Raw genomic sequence first — 17,993 nt, forward strand, 5'->3', positions numbered from 1 at the left:
ATGGTGTTGCTGTGAGTGTAGAACAGGGCGGCTGCACTCCACTTTCTGTGGGCCTTTTAAGCAGATGGGCTCTTTAAATACGGCGGGGACAAAAGCCTCTCTCATTTTTTAAACGGCTCATGCTCTGTTGTGGCTCTCTAGAGGCTCCAGTCTATGCATTCCCCAAGAAGATCTAGTATCAGCGAGGCAGAAACCAGCCTGTTTTTCCTGTGTGATGCTGTTCTGTTAATTCATGGTAACAAATTCAGGTGCTGCCGAAAAACACACATAGCTACTACACAAATCACAAGCAGTCAGGGAGCTGGAATTAGAACCCTAATCTAGCTTCAAAACCACAGCTCCTCTGGCTGTGAGTTCTAGTAGTAGGTCTCTTATCCTGTTTGTGAGCCAGCCATTAAAGTAAGTCTCTCTCAATTCCTCCCCTTTTGTTTAGATGATTTAGTGCAACTGTATAGATCTTTTGCTAATGCAAGTGCAGTATGAGTGAGTATTCAGGTCATTAATAAAACCAAACGTCCCAAAATAATTTCATTGTGTTTTCTAGTTCCAGTTCATGGTGACAGTTTCCCATTCATCTTCAATGGCTGGGAAACTGAAGTCCTGTTTTAGGGCTTGTCTACACATGGAAATTAATCTGGAATAAGGCATTGTGTGAATTTAAAGGAGATTAACTATTCCTGATTAGCTCTTATTCTGGAATAAGCATATTTTATTTTGAATTAGCTTAATTCACTACACATAGAGTTAATCAGCAATAACTATTACAAAATAACTCCCCATGAAGAGGCGAGGGGAATAAAAAACAGTACAGACTTCTTAAAAATTGCCATCTCTAAACATTCCTGTGCCTCTTACTCATTTGAGGGACAAACAGGAAGTTGTTAATTCAGACCCAAGAATTTATGGTTCTAAAGCGGGTGGATTTGCTGCTGATTCGTGGTGTGCTGGTTTCACTCATCAAAACCTCAGTGCTGTCAGGTGGAGGAGTAATTAGTTGGAATGATATTTCAGTGGGGTTCTAATCACAGACAAGGCTGCTTGGCTCCTCCTCGTCAGTATCTCATCCTCTCTAGGATGTTGAACTTGTTTTTCATGCATTTGAATGGCCTGTAAATGATTCTGATTCAAAGCTGGGAACTGCAACCTCAGTCAGAGATAAAAATATTACTATTTGGAAAGAAAATTGGTTGCTAATTTTCCTGTCTGTCATGATTTCCTGGCCAAAGATTTCACAGAACTTCCCTTCCACCCACCAAACCTATGTAATGTTGCTCTTAATAATAACAGCGTCATTGCTCTTTAAAAATCTGTGCCATCCATCAAGAACAAGCCCATCCGTGACAAATGTAGCAGGCACAACAGAGCATGAAAATGTCCTGCCAAAGTCTACTACAGCTAGCCCAAGTGAGGTAGATCTACAGTAGAAATCTAAGGCTATCCTGAGTCGTCGTCATCACCGTATCCCATTTTCAATTTAGAGTTTCCTTGGGTGCAGCCTCTTCTTGAGTTCCCAGTTCCTATGGGCTGAGCATCTTCCACCTCGTTCACATCTTTACTTAAAAACCACTTGTTGTTTAGCTGTCCATTGCTGACAGACAACGACTTATCTGCTCATATCCTGAAGGCTCCTCCTTTGGTCATATTGATTCTGTCCAATTTAGCTGGTCATTTCATTAGGTCAGGGACTAGTCTGAGCTGTGTTTTGCTAAGGACTGTGCACATGTCTAATGTGATCTAAATAACAATCTAACGTTGTCCGGCATACTTGAATGGTCTCGGTGTCTGATAGACTTACCCGCTGCAGCAGCTGTATAGCACTAGGCATATGGAGCCTTGTGTTCTGTCTTGTCAGTAAATTAGCTGCTCTGTTCAAGAAGAGCCCCTCATCCATGCTACATCTGATGCTCATGCTTCATCCTGCACTCTGCCAGTAAACCTCCCATCCTCACCACTGCCATCCTGGTCCAGGCACCTTCCTGAGCAAAGACATCCATATCGTGTTAAGGTATATAGTCACTCTGTGTCATGGACAAGTTGGTTGCCTCCTCTTAGTCCAAAAATGTAATTCTTGCCTATGAACCTAAGTTTGATTGTCCAGACTGTACCCCTTAGACTTCCTTCATCCCATGGTGCTCTTTAAGGATTGTCCCAGTATTTGTGGGGTTAATCTTTAGCCAAGCTGTGATGAGACCAACTTCCTGAGCGGTGAGGCGCTTGAATAGGTGCATAATGTGACTGCATTTCAGTATTACTCATTTTGCTTCTTTTCTCCCTTGCTCCTCCCCATGAGTAGAGCTGAGTGTAGAATAATTTTTCTGGTTTGGGGCTGAACTGAAAAATGGGGGGTGGGGAATGCTTCGTTTCAAACCAAAGCTAATTTCCGCCTCCCCCCGCCCCCCGAACTGAAAAACAAAAACAAAATTTTCTTTTTGGATTGAAAAGCATGCAAGACATTTCATTTTGAAAGGGTTGAAATGAACAGCTACAATTATTTTGGGGAAAAATCTACTTTTTTTAAAAGCTAAAACTATTGTTTACCCCAAAGTTGCCAATAGTTGTGTCCTAAAAATGCATTTTTTTTAAATATTTGCTGAAAAATATTCACCCAGCTCTTCCCACAACACCCACAATCCTCTCCCTTAGGTGATTGGTGCTATCGATGTTTGCTATTGCTTGGATCACTGCTCTGCTGACCTCGTTCTGGTGTTACAGGTCACCAAAGCTTCTACTATAGGTTTGAATCTTCCCCCCTCGACTCCATAAAATGTGCCAGATGCAATGAGATCTACTTTTTTTAGAGATGAGCATGTGCACTAAACGTGGCACTTGGCATGGCAACCCCTTTCTCTATGGAGGAAAAAAAATTGGCCAGGACTCTGGGAGTATAGAGGTTTTTATTCATCTGAATGAAGATATGAGCTAAATAAAGCTTCTGGAAAAAAACTACTGACTTTCTCTTTCTATACTGGTTGGGCAGAAATGTATTGGGACTAAATATGGAATGAAAAGGATTTTCTTGCCAGCTTTCTCTCTCTCCATTTTTAGAGCTACTGCACCATCTTTATAACTTTCTCAATATACGTACTTGATACAGTCATTTTGCCTTTCTTTTTTCCGGCAGCCTGTCATGTTCAGAAAAATAGTAGGGCCAAAATCCACCAGATTTAACAAGATGTCCCACCATTGCACTGAGCTGCATGTCACAGTTTAGTGTCTGGGTTTGCCACGGTCACAGAATCCTGTAAATTTTCTGTAATGTGAACAAGAATGGCTCCTGCGAGAGAGAGAGAGAGAGCTCTAATGATGATGTTTAGAGATACTCAGATGCAAATGTGCTCTAGAAATTCAATTGGCTTAATAAATGCTGATTAAGCCTCATAACACCCAGGGTTGGTAAGGATTGGATATATAGTGTAGGGACCACTACATACTGACACTAAAGTGCAGCCACTTCTTGGGGGGGGGGGGGGGGGGGGAAGCAGCAGTTGTTTAGCAGTGCACAGCAATGCTACACAATTGTTTAACTTAAGCAGTGGAAGAATGCTGTGTCATTTTGAAAGTGCCGGGTGAACTTAGAGGCAGAATGTTAATACATGAACTGGGATTTTGCTAGGACACTGTGGCTCATACTAAAAGGGGATCTTAATGTTAGGACTTCAGTCTTACCTTTCATGTTCTTTAAAAATTGTCTTATGCTTCCCTTGCCATTATATGGTAAAATTCCCCTTGCCAGAACAGCAGGTCCAGGCTCTGCTATGCTATGTGAGTGGGATTCTTGCTGGCATCTGAAAAAATTTGCCAGCAGTGTGGGCACAATTGTCCCAAATGTGCTTCTGTAGCAGAGAGAAATAGAGTGGTGGGTTGGTGTGTCACGCATGCAAAACTGCTCTGATGGCTTTTGATTGACTGAGACTAGTAAACCTTTCCCCCACAAGTGTAAGGGTTGCTGTCAGGGATCACGGGCCTCCTGACTTACTTATCGTGACAGCTCCCATGTTACTGGAACAATACAGCTTTCAGCCAGGAATGTTCATTCATTTTCTGCTGTCATTTTCACTTTAAACAAGGCGTGGGGTTGAGGGAGAGGGTGTTCTGAGTCCAGCTGTATAACATTTGTGCATAGTCTCTCTCTCTCACTCACACACACACACACACACTCTCTCTCTCTCTCTGATTTGATTGTGATGTAATCAATACCGTCCAGGAGTGCGGGGCTTCGCAGCTGTAACACTGGAGCAGGGAACAAGGATGACTTGACAGTCAAGGATGGGTCTCTTGTGCCTGTAATTGCAAATGTTACTTTCTCAGCATGAAATTGGAGAGCGGTGAATCTGCTGCAGTGGGGTACTGGCAGGGGCCTGCTGCCTGTCACCGTGGAACTGACTACCGCGGGGTGGGGGGTGGGGGGAATGATAAATACCGAAGATATCAACATTGTCTGTTTTTAAAATTTTGCATCAGCCCATTCTCCTTGAATGGAAGGACAGAAACACATACCTTCATCTCAAAAAGACTCTGCGTGAATAATAAAAACAGCTGGCCCTTTGATAGCACCTGTCCTGGAAGGATCTCATATAAGTAATTTATAAACACTATGGGTGTGTCTGTACTGCAGCACATGAAGCCACACACAAGGTAGCTTTGATTGCTAGCTCACTTACAATAGCAGCATGGTCTCAGCAGGACAGGCTCGCTGCTCCCAGGCTCCTGCTTGCAATACGAAGTCTCCTGAGAGTGAAACATCACAGCATCCCGGTGAGCTGGATAGTCTCTCTGTTTTACAAAGGGGGAAACTGAGGCAGGGAAAGATTAAGGGAAGCTAGGTCTGCTTTTTCAAAAGTGGCCAGTGTTTTTGGGTGTCCCAAGGAAATACAGTGGGTAATATAGCTCATGATTTCTAGGCCCAGTTTTTCAGACGGACACCCTTCTGAAAATCTGTGAACATGAGAACTTAAAAATGACCATACTGGGTCAGACCAAAGGTCCATCTAGCCCAGTATCCTGTCTGCCAACAGTGGCCAATGCCAGGTGCTTCAGAGGGAGTGAACCTAACAGGTAATGATCAAGTGATCTCTCTCCTGCCATCCATCTCCGCCCTCTGACAAACAGAGCTAGGGACACCATTCCTTACCCGTCCTGGCTAATAGCCATTAACGGACTTAACCTCCATGAATTTATCTAGTTCTCTTTTAAACACTGTTCTAGTCCTAGCCTTCACAACCTCCTCAGGCAAGGAGTTCCACAAGTTGACTGCACTGTGTGAAGAAGAACTTCCTTTTATTTGTTTTAAACCTGCTGCCCATTAATTTCATTTGCTGACCCCTAGTTCTTATATTATGGGAACAAGTAAATAACTTTTCCTTATTCACTTTCTCCACATCACTCATGATTTTATATACCTCTATCATATCCCCCCTTAGTCTCCTCTTTTCCAAGCTGAAAAGTCTTAGCCTCTTTAATCTCTCCTCATATGGGACCCTTTCCAAACCCCTAATCATTTTAGTTGCCCTTCTCTGAACCTTTTCTAGTGCCAGTATATCTTTTTTTGAGATGAGGAGACCACATCTGTACGCAGTATTCAAGATGTGTGCTAGTGCTCTGAGACCAGTGCCTGTCATGCTGATTGGTGGTGTTTCCCCGGGCTGCTCTGTCTGCCTGTATCCACCCATTGTCTCTCGTTGTTAATATGATGTATCATGTGGAGTGTGTAGCACCTCGGAGCCGCGGTCATGGCCCATTGTACTGGGGCCGCGCAGACATGGAACAAAAAGTCCCTGCCCCAAGTGCTTATAGTGTGTGTCCGACGATGGGTGGCTACAGACGGACTTGTAGTTAACTCTTAGAGTGGTGTAAGCTCTTTGAGGCAGGGACTCTTAGTTGTGTGTGTGTGTGTGTGTGTGTGCAGTATCTAGCACAATGGGGCTCCCAGGTGCTACTATCAGATAAAGGATAACAAAGACTAATCCCTGTCATACTCCCAATGAGGTGGGTATTCTCCCCATTGGGTACATGGGGAAGCTGGTGCATTAGGAAGTTACAAGTGTTATTTTTCAGAGGCCGTGAGTATTTGCACCTCTCGTTGACCTCCCTTAGAGCTGTGGCTTCTCTCTAGCTCTGAAAACGAGCCCCTGAGTGACTTACCAAAGCTAGAGCGAGTCAGCATGAGATCTGGGATTAGACCCGGGGAGTTCCTAGTTCCCAGCGTTGAGACCAGGCTGCTACGTCGCGCCTGTCTCACTTGCAGGAGGATACCGATTAAAGAGAACTCAGGCTCGTCTGTCTCTCTGAATTGCAAGCTACAGAGCAGCTTTCTTAGTGCTGCCGTCCAGCGTGCTTCTGGATACCCTGAAACTCTATAGCCAATCTTGTCAAGCCAAAAGCCATGCTGCATTCCAGTAGGAACATTAATTTATCCCCCAAAGAATAAAGCTGGAGATGGATTTATAACCGAGGGGAATGCATAACTTCATTGGCTGGTACTCAGCCGTGTTTCCCATGCCAAGAAGCAGATGTAAACCTGTGAGAACTGATCCTGGAGGGAAAGCAGCTGACTGAAAGCCTGGCCTCTGGTTCTTCACTAATAAATAACAGCTTGGTTACAAGAGTTAGTGGTCAGAAAATGCTGTCCCCCAATGCGATCTTAGTCTCACGTGCCTTGGAAATGCCTGAACCACAGAGAGGAACTTGGGCCTGTATCTAGGTTGGGTCTTTTGCTTTAGCCATGTGAAAAGTGTGTTTTATCTTTCAGCATTGGTGCTGTTTTTGCTGCGGGAACGTGCACCTGCGCTGGGTGGCCATTTATAAATCTTAGTTGGTTTGAGTCGTACCTTTGATATAATTGGTGTGCATTTCCCATGGGCCATTCCCCTAGCTCCCGCTGCTCTTTGGGCTTTAGGGAGAACTTGGAGAGGGATTTGTCCTAAACAGGGAACACTGAGTTATGTCGGAGGTTTGTGGGGGAATGAGCTGGAGATTGGCATGGGGCTATAGAGGGGCAGACACTCAGCTGGTAGAAATGGCCTTCAGCAGAGCTGTAACACTCTACGCCTGCCGAGGATCTGCCCCAGACTTTTTTCCTTGTAGGTAGCAAGCTCAAATCCTGCCTGTGGGAAATGGGTATGGTCCTCTCAGTCCGGTTCTCAGTAAGCAGGTATCCTTGTCCTCCAAAAGTGCCACGGCAGTTATAGGGACCGCGAAGGGGCCTAGGACTGAAGGAACATCGAGAGATGACGGGAGTGTCCTCTTGCCCATAGCAGCAGGCCATCCAGGACGAGGTCTAGGCAAGGGACAGAATGGCAAACCTTGTATATAGGAACGCAGGGCTCTTCTGAGGAGTCATCTGAAATTCAGGTGCTACCAGCCTGCATTAAGGTTGCTGCAGTGGGCGGGGAGCAGCCACTCTCTGAGTCAGAGGAGGGTCTTGATGGGAGCCCTAGGAAGAGGCAGGTTCAGGTGGAAGTTTAGTTTGTGGTGGTCTTTCCAAGCTCTCAATAAAACCCACCCCCCAGGGAGGGGGCAAGCTTGGATGCTAACTCTGGCTTTGTGTGCTCGGTCGGGGGCAGGCTAGGGACTTGGCCAGCCCCAAGACCCATTGCTGGGAAGCTGGCACTGCCACGGCCCATGCTTCGGTCTCCAGGGCTGTCTGTCAAGACAGCACCTTCCACCTGCACTACATTCCCGCAGTCATAGGGACGGTCACACCAGATCCCACCAAACCCTGGTCACTCCAGAGGAAGTGTGTTTTATGAACAGCTTGGGAGACTTGGTTGCCTCTTCCCTGGCTCAGGTCTATTTCTTTCCTCTCTTAAGAAACTACCTGTAGCAGGCTACAGCTGTTTTCAAAGCACGTGATTCTTGGTAATTGCCAAGTGGCTGCTGAGTGGCTTGAATTTGTGACTGGCGCTGGGACTTACTGGTGCACAGAAAATCGCAACACGCTGGCTACTATTTTGGGCCCCTTGCTGGCAATCTCGTCAGAAGGACTAAATGGGTGTGACGTTATTGATATAATCTGGGACCATATAGATCATTGTTGCAACCAAGGTCCTGTAGTGGCATGCAAATCTTGTATAAAGGGGGTCAAATGGGGTGTCTAAGACAAGGTTATTGTTTACTGGTTATGATTATGCTGTCTATATGTGTGTATCAATTTTGTAGTTGAAGTTATGAATATTGGCTCTATACTGTCTGTATGGCGAATATTGGCTCTATACTGTCTGTATTTCAAACTTATGCTATGCTGCTGGGTGACATCTCAGACAAACTGGTGTTAGCTCTGCCTAGCCTGCTTGATGGCCCATTAAGGACCATCGGCTATACAATGGACCCATTGAGAGAAGGCAAATATGCCTTGAGAACTCAGCAAAGTATGCAGGAACTTGCCCATGTGACTCCAGACTCCATTTTGCTGTAATTTTCCACAGTAAGAACAAAGAGGTGTTCTTACACCTGGAAAAGACTATATAAGGCTGATGCCTCATCTCCATTTTGTCTTCAATCCTGCTTCATACCTCTGGAGGAACTTTGCTACAAGCTGAAGCTTTGAACAAAGGACTGAGGACCCATCCCAGCGGGGGATGTATTCCAGAGACTTGATTTGAACCTGCAGTTTATTCTATCGTTGCTGCAAGCCTGAACCAAGAATTTTGCCATTACTGTATGTAATTGATTCCATTTAACCAATTTTAACTCTCATCTCTATCTTTTTCCTTTTATGAATAAACCTTTAGATTTTAGATTCTAAAGGATTGGCAACAGCGTGATTTGTGGGTAAGATCTGATTTGTATATTGACCTGGGTCTGGCGCTTGGTCCTTTGGGATCAGGAGAACCTTTTTCTTTTACTGGGGTATTGGTTTTCATAACCATTTGTCCCCATAACGAGTGGCACTGGTGGTAATACTGGGAAACTGGAGTGTCTAAGGAGATTGCTTATGAGACTTGCGGTTAGCCAGTGGGGTGAGACCGAAGTCCTCCTAGTCTGGCTGGTTTGGTTTGCCTTAGAGGTGGAAAAAACCCCAACCTTGGGCTGTAACTGCCCTGTTTGAACAATTTGTCCTGAGTTGGCACTCTCAGTTGGGTTCCGTCAGAACCGCATTGTCACAATGGGCATGGAGTCTTTACTCCCCTCTGTTGTAGAGGTGGTTCCTCCTAGTCAAGTAGACGCATGTTGGCATTGGCAGGGCAGCTGCCATACTGTGCCAGCTCTGTACCTGGAGGGACCCCGGAGCTGCAAATCAGCACTTCTTGCAAGTGCGAGATGCCCTTTGTGGTGTTTTTGATGCTAAGAATTTTGCCTGATAAGAGAGCTTCATCTGCCTGTAAATATCCCCATTTGACAGGATGATAGAGTGGGATTCTTGGAGCGAGCTCGTGCCAGCTGGGGAAGAGAATTTCTGCTTGAGCTTTTGTTTCTTTCTAGCACTGACATTTTAGCTGTCCAAAGAGTATATTTATTTCATTCTTGGCAAGGACATGGCTGCATAAATCAGTGTCCAGACTAATTGGGAGTAGCCCAGTGCAATAGCCAAGCTGAAACCTAAAAGGTCTTCTCTGCCTGCTCTCCTGAACCTGGTGTGTGTGGAAGAGAAGCTGTTCTGGGCTTTGCTTGCACCCAGCTGTCTCTGTGGTTGGGTGGATGTAGGACTGACTGGCACGGAATGGTACAAGTCTCAAGGGCAGGGTTTTAGGATATGGTCTCTGTCTAAGAAGGAGGCAAAAGGAATGATATTTACCAGATGGATATTTCCTAGCAGCCTGTGACAGCATCACCTGCTCCCTCCTGGATAGGGTAAAAGCTTCCCAGTACCCGACAGCCTTTCTTGAGCACATCTCAAGGCTCATCTCTCATGGCCAAGCATTTGCCTGACTCTGGGTTCAAGCCAAGATGGGCTTTCTCGGTGGGCGGAACAGGGGACTATGACTGTTAGCACTGCCTGTTTGTGAGCAGTACAGATCAGGGAGCTAAACATCAGCCCAATGCTACCTCAACTATGGTGCAGATCCTTTCACCCCATGCCCCAGAGGCCTTTGCTTCATTTGTGCTCAGTTAACATTGACTTCGGTGGGAGTTGTGTGTGTGATTTAAGGACTGAGGGAAGATAAGCACTCGGGTCGATCCTCTAAATCTCTTTAGAGCAGTGGTTCTCAAACTAGGGCCACCGCTTGTTCAGGGAAAGGCCCTGGCGGACCGGGTCGGTTTGTTTACCTGCCGCGTCCACAGGTTCGGCTGATCGCAGCTCCCAGTGGCCGCGGTTCACTGCTCTAGGCCAATGGGGCTGCAGGAAGGGTGGCCAGCACGTCCCTTGGCCTGCACCGCGTCCCTCAGCCTGCGCCACTTCCCGCAGCCCTCATTGGCCTGGAGCGGCGAACCGTGGCCAGTGGGAGCCGCGATCGGCTGAACCTGCGGACGCGGCAGGTAAACAAACCGTCCCAGCCCGCCATGGGCTTTCCCTGCACAAGCGGCGACCCTAGTTTGAGAATACTGCTTTACAGGATCTTTTGGTATCACAGGGTAGACTTGAGGAGCAACAGAAGGAAGAGAGATGTTACTTTTTGGGAGGCTCTTTCTCACAGGGAAGGGAGTAGATTATTATGATCTCCTTTCATACTAAACACGATCAGACCCCCCAAGTAAATTCCAGCTGATTTATCAGACTGGGGAACATGCGCTTTGCTGGAGCCTGTCCTTGTATTTTTTTTTTTTTTTTAAGAGAAGAATTACTGATTTAAGGCCCCGGGCTTTCCATCTTTTGAGTTATTGCCATTGTGAACTGCAGCGCTAAGCATTCAACCAGGCTTGTTGTAAAAGGTGGTGAGTCACAGCCCTGCAGAAGAAAGTCCTCAGAGTACAGAGCCGATACAGTGTGGGTGGCTGTCCTGCCCATGCCAGTGTGTGGCATGTATCCATCCACTGTAATGAAGAAGCTGCCTTGGAGTGGTTATTTTGGCCAGCAGATCTTTGAATTTCGATGGGGTGAATTTGGGCTTTCTGAACAGTGTGCAGGATAATGCCCTTCTGCGTCCAGTCCCGTTCCAGCTGGAAAGATGCTGTCACTGAATGCTCCCCAGTGAAAAATATAACCAGAATCTGACCGGTCCCATCTTGAGAACGTCTTGCCCTGGCCATGGTTCTGTCCAGCGTCCACGTGGCATAGTGATCCACGTGGGAGCAGAGAGTTTTGCTCCACTCTTTATTTCCAAGGGGGGGGACCAGATGCCACCATAAGAACAGCCGTACTGGGTCAGACCAAAGGTCCATCTAGCTCAGTATCCTGTCTACCGACAGTGGCCAATGCCAAGTGCCCCAGAGGGACTGAACCTAAGTGATCTCTCTCCTGCCATCCATCTCCATCTTTTGACAAACAGAGTCTAGGGACACCATTCCTTACCCATCCTAGCTAATAGCCATTGATGGACTTAACCTCCATGAATTTATCCAGTTCTTTTTTAAACGCTGTTCTAGTCCTAGCCTTCACAACCTCCTCAGGTAAGGAGTTCCACAAGTTGACTGCACTGTGTGAAGAAGAACTTCCTTTTATTTGTTTTAAACCTGCTGCCTGTTAATTTAATTTGCTGACCCCTAGTTCTTGTATTATGGGAATAAGTAAATAACTTTTCCTTATCTACTTTCTCCACATCACTCATAATTTTATATACCTCTATCATATCCCCCCTTAGTCTCCTCTTTTCCAAGCTGAAAAGTCCTAGCCTCTCTAATCTCTCCTCATATGGGACCCTCCAAACCCCTAATCATTTTAGCTGCCCTTCTCTGAACCTTTTCTAGTGCCAGTATATCTTTTTTGAGATGAGGAGACCACATCTGTATACAGTATTCAAGATGTGGGCATACTATCGATTTATATAAGGGCAATAATATATTCTCCGTCTTATTCTCTATCCCCTTTTTAATGATTCCTAACATTCTGTTTGCTTTTTTGACTGCCTCTGCATACTGCGTGGACATCTTCATAGAACTATCCACGATGACTCCAAGATCTTTTTCCTGATTTGTTGTAGCTAAATTAGCCCCCATCATATTGTATGTGTAGTTGGGGTTATTTTTTCGAATGTGCATTATTTTACATTTATCCACATTAAATTTCATTTGTCATTTTGTTGCCCAATCACTTTGTTTTGTGAGACCTTTTTGAAGTTCTTCACAGTCTGGGTCACACCAGTCCTCTTATTTTAATGTTACCTGGAGCACCAACCTAACCACATGTTTGTCTCTTTCAGCTGTTCCACGTGGCATACGTCCTGATCAAATTTGCCAATTCCCCTCGTCCGGACCTCTGGGTGCTGGAGCGATCTACTGACTTTGGACTTACCTATGAGCCGTGGCAGTACTTTGCCTGTAAGTCTGGCTTTAGCAGGCCTGGGCGGAGTTGGGTCTTAATTCATGCTGGCTTCGCTGTATTGGGCAATGACGGGCCAGGAGGAATGTTTTGCATTGTTGAGTTGCTGTTTATGTGGGAATTCACTCTGAACCTGGGTTTGGAGGAGTTAAATAAGCGATATGCTCTAACAGCAGGTGACCTGTAACTCCCTCTTTCCACAGAGAACTTATTGCTGCCAGAATTAAAGGTTGGATCAGAGCAGCTGGGAGTTTACCCAGTGGAACAGATGCTATTTAGGGTTGTGGTAGCTCTTTAATGCCAATGAGAAGTTAACTCACTCCTGCAGCCTCTCTTTCCTTCCCCTATCCCTGCCCACCACCACACCCTCACCAGCATTTCTGCTATTTAGAAATGCCCTGTTCAGCGCAGCACCAGCAAGGAACAAACACGTAGATCCCTGACAGAGGGCAAGAGAGCAAAGCCTTTAGCTACTCCATTTTGCAATGGCGGGCCCGACTTGCTTATTGGTGGCTGCCACAGCAGCGAGGTGTGAGGGTGGAGGATAATCACTGCTCCATTGTCTCTAATCCAGTCTACACCTGGAAGAAGAACCTGGTCTCTGCTGTTATGAGTAGGGCCATATCAAATTCACAGTCCATTTTGGTCAATTTCATAGTCATAGGATTTTAAAAATGGTTAATTTCACAGTTTCAGATATTTTCAATCTGAAATTTTATGGTGTTGTAACCCTGGGGATCCCAACCCAAAAGGGGTGGTGGTACAGCATCTGGAGCAAGTCTAGTGTGTGTGTGTGTGTGTGTGGGGGGGGGGGGTGTTGTATTGCAACCCTTACTTTTGTGCTGCTGCTGGCAGCGGTGCTGCCTTTAGAGCTGGGCTCCCAGACAGCAGCTGCAGAGCTTCCTGCAGCTGGGTGAGGTTCCCGGAGGTGGGTGTGACCCAGCTCTGGGAGTGCCATGTGCAGGGAAAGAGGGAGTCCTGTCCCTCCCCAAACCAGGTAGGACTAGCATCTGGAGCCTGGTGCACGGTAGAAACCCCCAGCCAACGTGGTACTAGCCAGATTTCTCAGGGAGGCCAGATTTCATGGGGAACATCAGATTTCACGCCCTGTGACGTGTTTTTCATGGCCGTGAATTTGGTAGAGCCCTAGTTATGAGAGTACATGGGAAACAGTTCTATGCACTGCAACTCAGCCAAGTCACCAGGAGTGTTAGCAGCTGGCCCCTCCTGAGAGCACTGGCAGTAATTGGGAAAAGATGTGAGCTAAGATCTACAACTGGCTTTTAAAACCAATCTACAAACCTGGCGAGGAAAGGTTCTTCTAAGTACACAGATGCCCTCCCCTGGGATTCCCTAGCAAGGCTCGCTGCCCTGGTATTTACAGGTCAGCGCGTGGGTTTCCCTCTCAGAGCGGAGGAGGAGAAGTTTTATCCTAGTTTTTTTTTTTTTTTAAACGTAGTAGATAAAACAGCCTGAAATTTCCTCCCTTGCTTGTCCTAGTTCTGTAAATACTAGGTAGTGCTGATTCACCCCCCTTTGCTGTGCACAGCAGAGGAGACGCTCCTGTCAAATTGCCCTGTCTTTCACTTTTCTCGTTCTTCCCTAGCTGCCATTTTCCTTTAGTTCCCCCCACCCCCTCAAAGGCCTCTACCTGCTTGTAAGAGGTCCGCACTCACCCCTGCGGCGCCCCCTACTGGTTACTGCGGGGAATCAGCTCACCAGCCTCTGGAGCGCCCTCTGCAGGCCGGTGATCTGCTTTGTCCTCTGCTGGCACCCATGTCCCTCCCAGGACCCAGTGCCCCTATTACTGGGGTGCTGCCCCCTGGCAGTACCCCACAGATCTGGGTCTCCCCTCCCTGGGGAACCCCCACCCACTAGCCCCACCTTGCCTCAGCACTAGGCCACTGCCAATCACCAACTAGCCCCCGCTCCCTGGGGCAGACTGCAGTATAGGTCACTCATCACTGGCAAGGGGGGTTTGGACCTGCTGCCTTGGCCTAGCCCTGGGCTGCCCTCTGCAACCCCCAGTACCCCTTGGCCTATTACCAGGCCGCAGCCTGGGGCTATCCAGGCTGTAGCTCCCGAGCTCCCCAGCCCTGCTCCACTACAGGTACCCTGTGTCTAGCTCCCTGCAGCCAGACCCTTCTCTTTCTCTGGAGATAGAGAGAGACTCTACTGAGCTCCTGGCTCCTAGCCTCTTATATAGGCCTGATTGGGGCGTGGCCCCAGCTGCAGCCACTTCCCCCAATCAGCTCAGTCTTCACACTGCCTGCTCCCTGGGCTATCTCAGGCCCTTCCAGGCAGGAGCAGGTGTCCACCCTGCTACACTGCTTCTCCGTTATGCGCTGGTGGCAGCCAGTGCAACCAGCAGGAGCCTGGCCTGCAAAGTGAGCTTTTTGCCCACACCCCCCACTTAGTTACAGAATTCCCTGCACAGCACAAGTCGATAAAGCAGCCATTTCTTTTAGGGTCTGTCTACACGGCAGTGGCGAGCCAGCTCCCAGCCCGGGTGCACAGGCTCACGCTAGTGGGGCTCGAGCTGGACTGTTAATAATAGCAGTGTGCGCCTATGGCTTGGTCAGCAGTGCAGGCTCTCGACCAGCTGCCCCCGGCCTAGCCCGAGTCTCCACCGATGCCCCAACATCCACACTGCTATTTTATTAGCATGCTAGCTAGAGCCCTGCTAGTGCAAGTCTGTCTACCCGGGCTGGGAGGCTCACTCCCAGCTGCAGTGTAGACAGACCCTCAGAGACCTGGGCCCTGATTCTGGGCTGTGGCTTGCCCCTTTCGGCTGCTCTGGCTGTGTAAAGGGGCTGGAAACCAGCCTGATCTCCCCAGCAGCACTGGCAAAACAGCCCTGTACGCTCCCCACAAAGGCCTGCCTGGCAAAGGGAAGGTGTGGACACATCGCTCGGCACTCTGAATATTCTGGGTTGTCAGAGGGTCTTTTGGGGTCCATTGCGGTCAGGATGTAAGTTAGAGCAGTCCTTGCCATCCCCAAATCAGCCCCTAGAACCCCCCGAATCCAGGGGTGAAAGGTGACAGAAAGCCACTATTGCTGTCTTGATGTCAGTGGAGCTCTGTGCTCACCCGCTTGCCCATCCAGCTTGCAGGAGTGAGGGCCATGTCCTGTTCCCTCTCACATCAAGTGCTGCCTAAATCCCCCTTTGCTGAGAAGTTGGGGTGCCTCCGGCTGCTGGCAATGGAACAAGCTGCTAACCTATGAAAAATTCCTGTAGAACGTAAGAGGGTTGACTCTCTAAACCTGATGGAATTCGGTAGCAATTGAGATTCTTTCCACAGGCTTATTTTTGACCTAATCTGAGCAATTCCCTAGCGGAGAGAGAAATTTTGGTATTAAATTCTACAGGATGATTAAAAAAAGTCTATAGAAAGATGCTCATTTTCTGTTGAACTCTGTAGCAGGGGTTCTCAACCCGTTTTCTTTCTGAGGTCCCCTGCAACATGCTATAAAAACTCCATGGCCCAGCTGTGTCACAGCAACTGTTTTCCTGCATATAAAAGCCGAGCCGGTGTTAAGGGGTAACAACCAGGGCAATTACCTGGGGACCCCACCCCACAGGGGGCACCGCACAGCTGAAGTTGCTCAGGCTTTGGCTTCAGCCCTTGGGGCTGAAGGGGCCCCGGGCTGCAATCCTGCATGGTGGGGCTTTGGCTTTCTGCCCTGGGCTCTAGCGAGTCTAAAGCGGGGCATGCTTGGCAGACCCCCTGAAACCTGCTTGCAGCCCCCCAGGGGGCCCTGGACCCCTGGTTGATAACCACTGCTCTATGGGACCTTTCCAAAAGGGACACCAATCTTTTCAAAGAGTTAACTGTACAAATTGGCTCCTGCTTCTGAAAAGAGGAACATCCAGATCTGGTGCTGTTCATTCCACCTTGCCAAGCCTGCTCTCCCCACGAGGGGTTAAATTTCCCAGACTCCCTGGTGTCCCTGCAATACATTCCACTGAAATGCTAGTGAGGCTGATGGGTTTATCTCTCAAAGGGGAGGGAAAAAATGACTCAGTTGTAGAAAACTTCACTGCACTTCGCTAGAGTAGGAAGGAGAGCGCTGCAGGTTATGGCCAAAAGACACGGTAGCAATGGCGATTTCGCTCCTCTCCATTGTGGGTCTGAGTGAGGAGCATGGAGAATACTTTTTCTAGGCCACTGGAGAAGTAAAAGGGAGCAGGATGGGGGTGGAGGGGATCTGATGGGGGTGGTTGTAGTTTGATGCTATGTAAAAGGTTCGTTGTTTGTTTTTTTTAAACCCTGCGTTTGATGCAAGGACAGGACACCAAAGATGGGGGTCTGTTCTGGATTGGGGTGTTAATCCAGACATACATTGCACTGCCCTCACTGGCTAGCCATGTTACATGGAATCAGAATGAGGATTTAATCTGTCTCACCCATAAAGGGAGGGAGGGATGTAATATAGCACATGGCCTCCTGCATTGACTCTTCAGTCCCTCTGGTTGTCTTTAATGTGCTTGGGTTTTTTTTCCTGTCCCTCTGTGTCCTACTGTGCTTTGAGAAGCATCAGTGGACACTGAGTTAAACTTGACCATAATGGACTCACGATGACACAGGACAAGAGGAAGCTTTAAACAGCAGTGGCTGTCATGGGACATCTGACTGCATGTACATTTATAACCAGTTAGCCCTAGCCCACAATGCTTTGAAAATAAACAGCATTGATCCTTTCAACCCTATGAAGCGGGAAAACATTATTCTCTTCAAGTAACAGGTGGGTTAACACAGGCACAGAGCGAGTGAGTGACTTGCCTGAGGACACAGAGACAGCCAGTGTCAGAGTAAAACTGTGCAGTGGCTGGCTTCCAGCCCACACTTCCTTCCCTCTTCTCTGGTTCAAGGAGTCAGGGGTGGGACTGTCGGAGAGGAGGGGTACCAAAATGTAGGTGTTTGCATAGCCCAAGTGGGTTTAATATCTTCCAGCTAAAAGCCAATATTGGACTTGTGTTGCGGAGGGTCCCCCTTCCATTAGGTGTATTACAGTAATTGCTAAGCGTTATCTTCTGCTTCAGTCTCCTCCTCCCCCCACCAGAACACCCAGCAAAATGGAGCCTTGGTTTTCCGCTCTCCTTGCTGCAGCCTCTGCTGCTTTGGGTCCCTCCGGAAAATCGCTAGGTCCAGAGCCAAGGCACTCACTTCATTCTGCCAGTGTGTTTCTTTCTCCCCACCACCAAAATATTCCCAGGGCGGCGGTGCCCTGAAATGGATCGGCGCTGACCTGCAGCAATGACAGCCCGCTGCCCGTGGTTCCAAGGGAAAGCAGCCTTCAATCAAAGCAATGGGTTATTCAATACAATCCAGATCCTGGAGACTTGACATTACATTTTGCAGCCCCATTCCTCCCAATGCTAGTGCTGTGCTTCAGCTTGTTCCCTTGCCCAGACATTGTTTCTGGACCAGGTGCTAGGGATCTCTGGGCACCCACCAGCATGACTCACATGGATGAGCAATGGGTGTGGGGCTAGGTTCGTTGAACTCTTCCCTCCTCTGACTTTCCAGCCTGACTTAGTTTTCAAGGCAGCACATGCGGTAAAGGGGGCACCTTCATACCAGGCACATGGTAACGGATTTCTGAGGATTATGCCCGTGAACTATGCTAACATTT

The 17,993-nt window shown here is 47.9% G+C and overlaps 1 protein-coding gene across 3 annotated transcripts in view; it reads left to right on the plus strand.

Moving 5' to 3' along the window:
- The window catches only part of LAMA5 (laminin subunit alpha 5), a 167,806-nt gene that overhangs the window by 60,308 nt on the left and 89,505 nt on the right, over positions 1-17,993 (plus strand). For all 3 annotated transcript variants that reach the window (XM_054045341.1, XM_054045342.1, XM_054045343.1), the window contains exon 3: positions 12,237-12,354. In XM_054045341.1, coding sequence (XP_053901316.1) covers positions 12,237-12,354 — 118 coding nt within the window. The remainder of the gene's footprint in view (positions 1-12,236; positions 12,355-17,993) is intronic.

The sequence above is a fragment of the Malaclemys terrapin genome, chromosome 12 (genome assembly GCF_027887155.1).
Source record: "Malaclemys terrapin pileata isolate rMalTer1 chromosome 12, rMalTer1.hap1, whole genome shotgun sequence".
In the NCBI taxonomy this organism is placed as follows: Eukaryota; Metazoa; Chordata; order Testudines; family Emydidae; genus Malaclemys; species Malaclemys terrapin.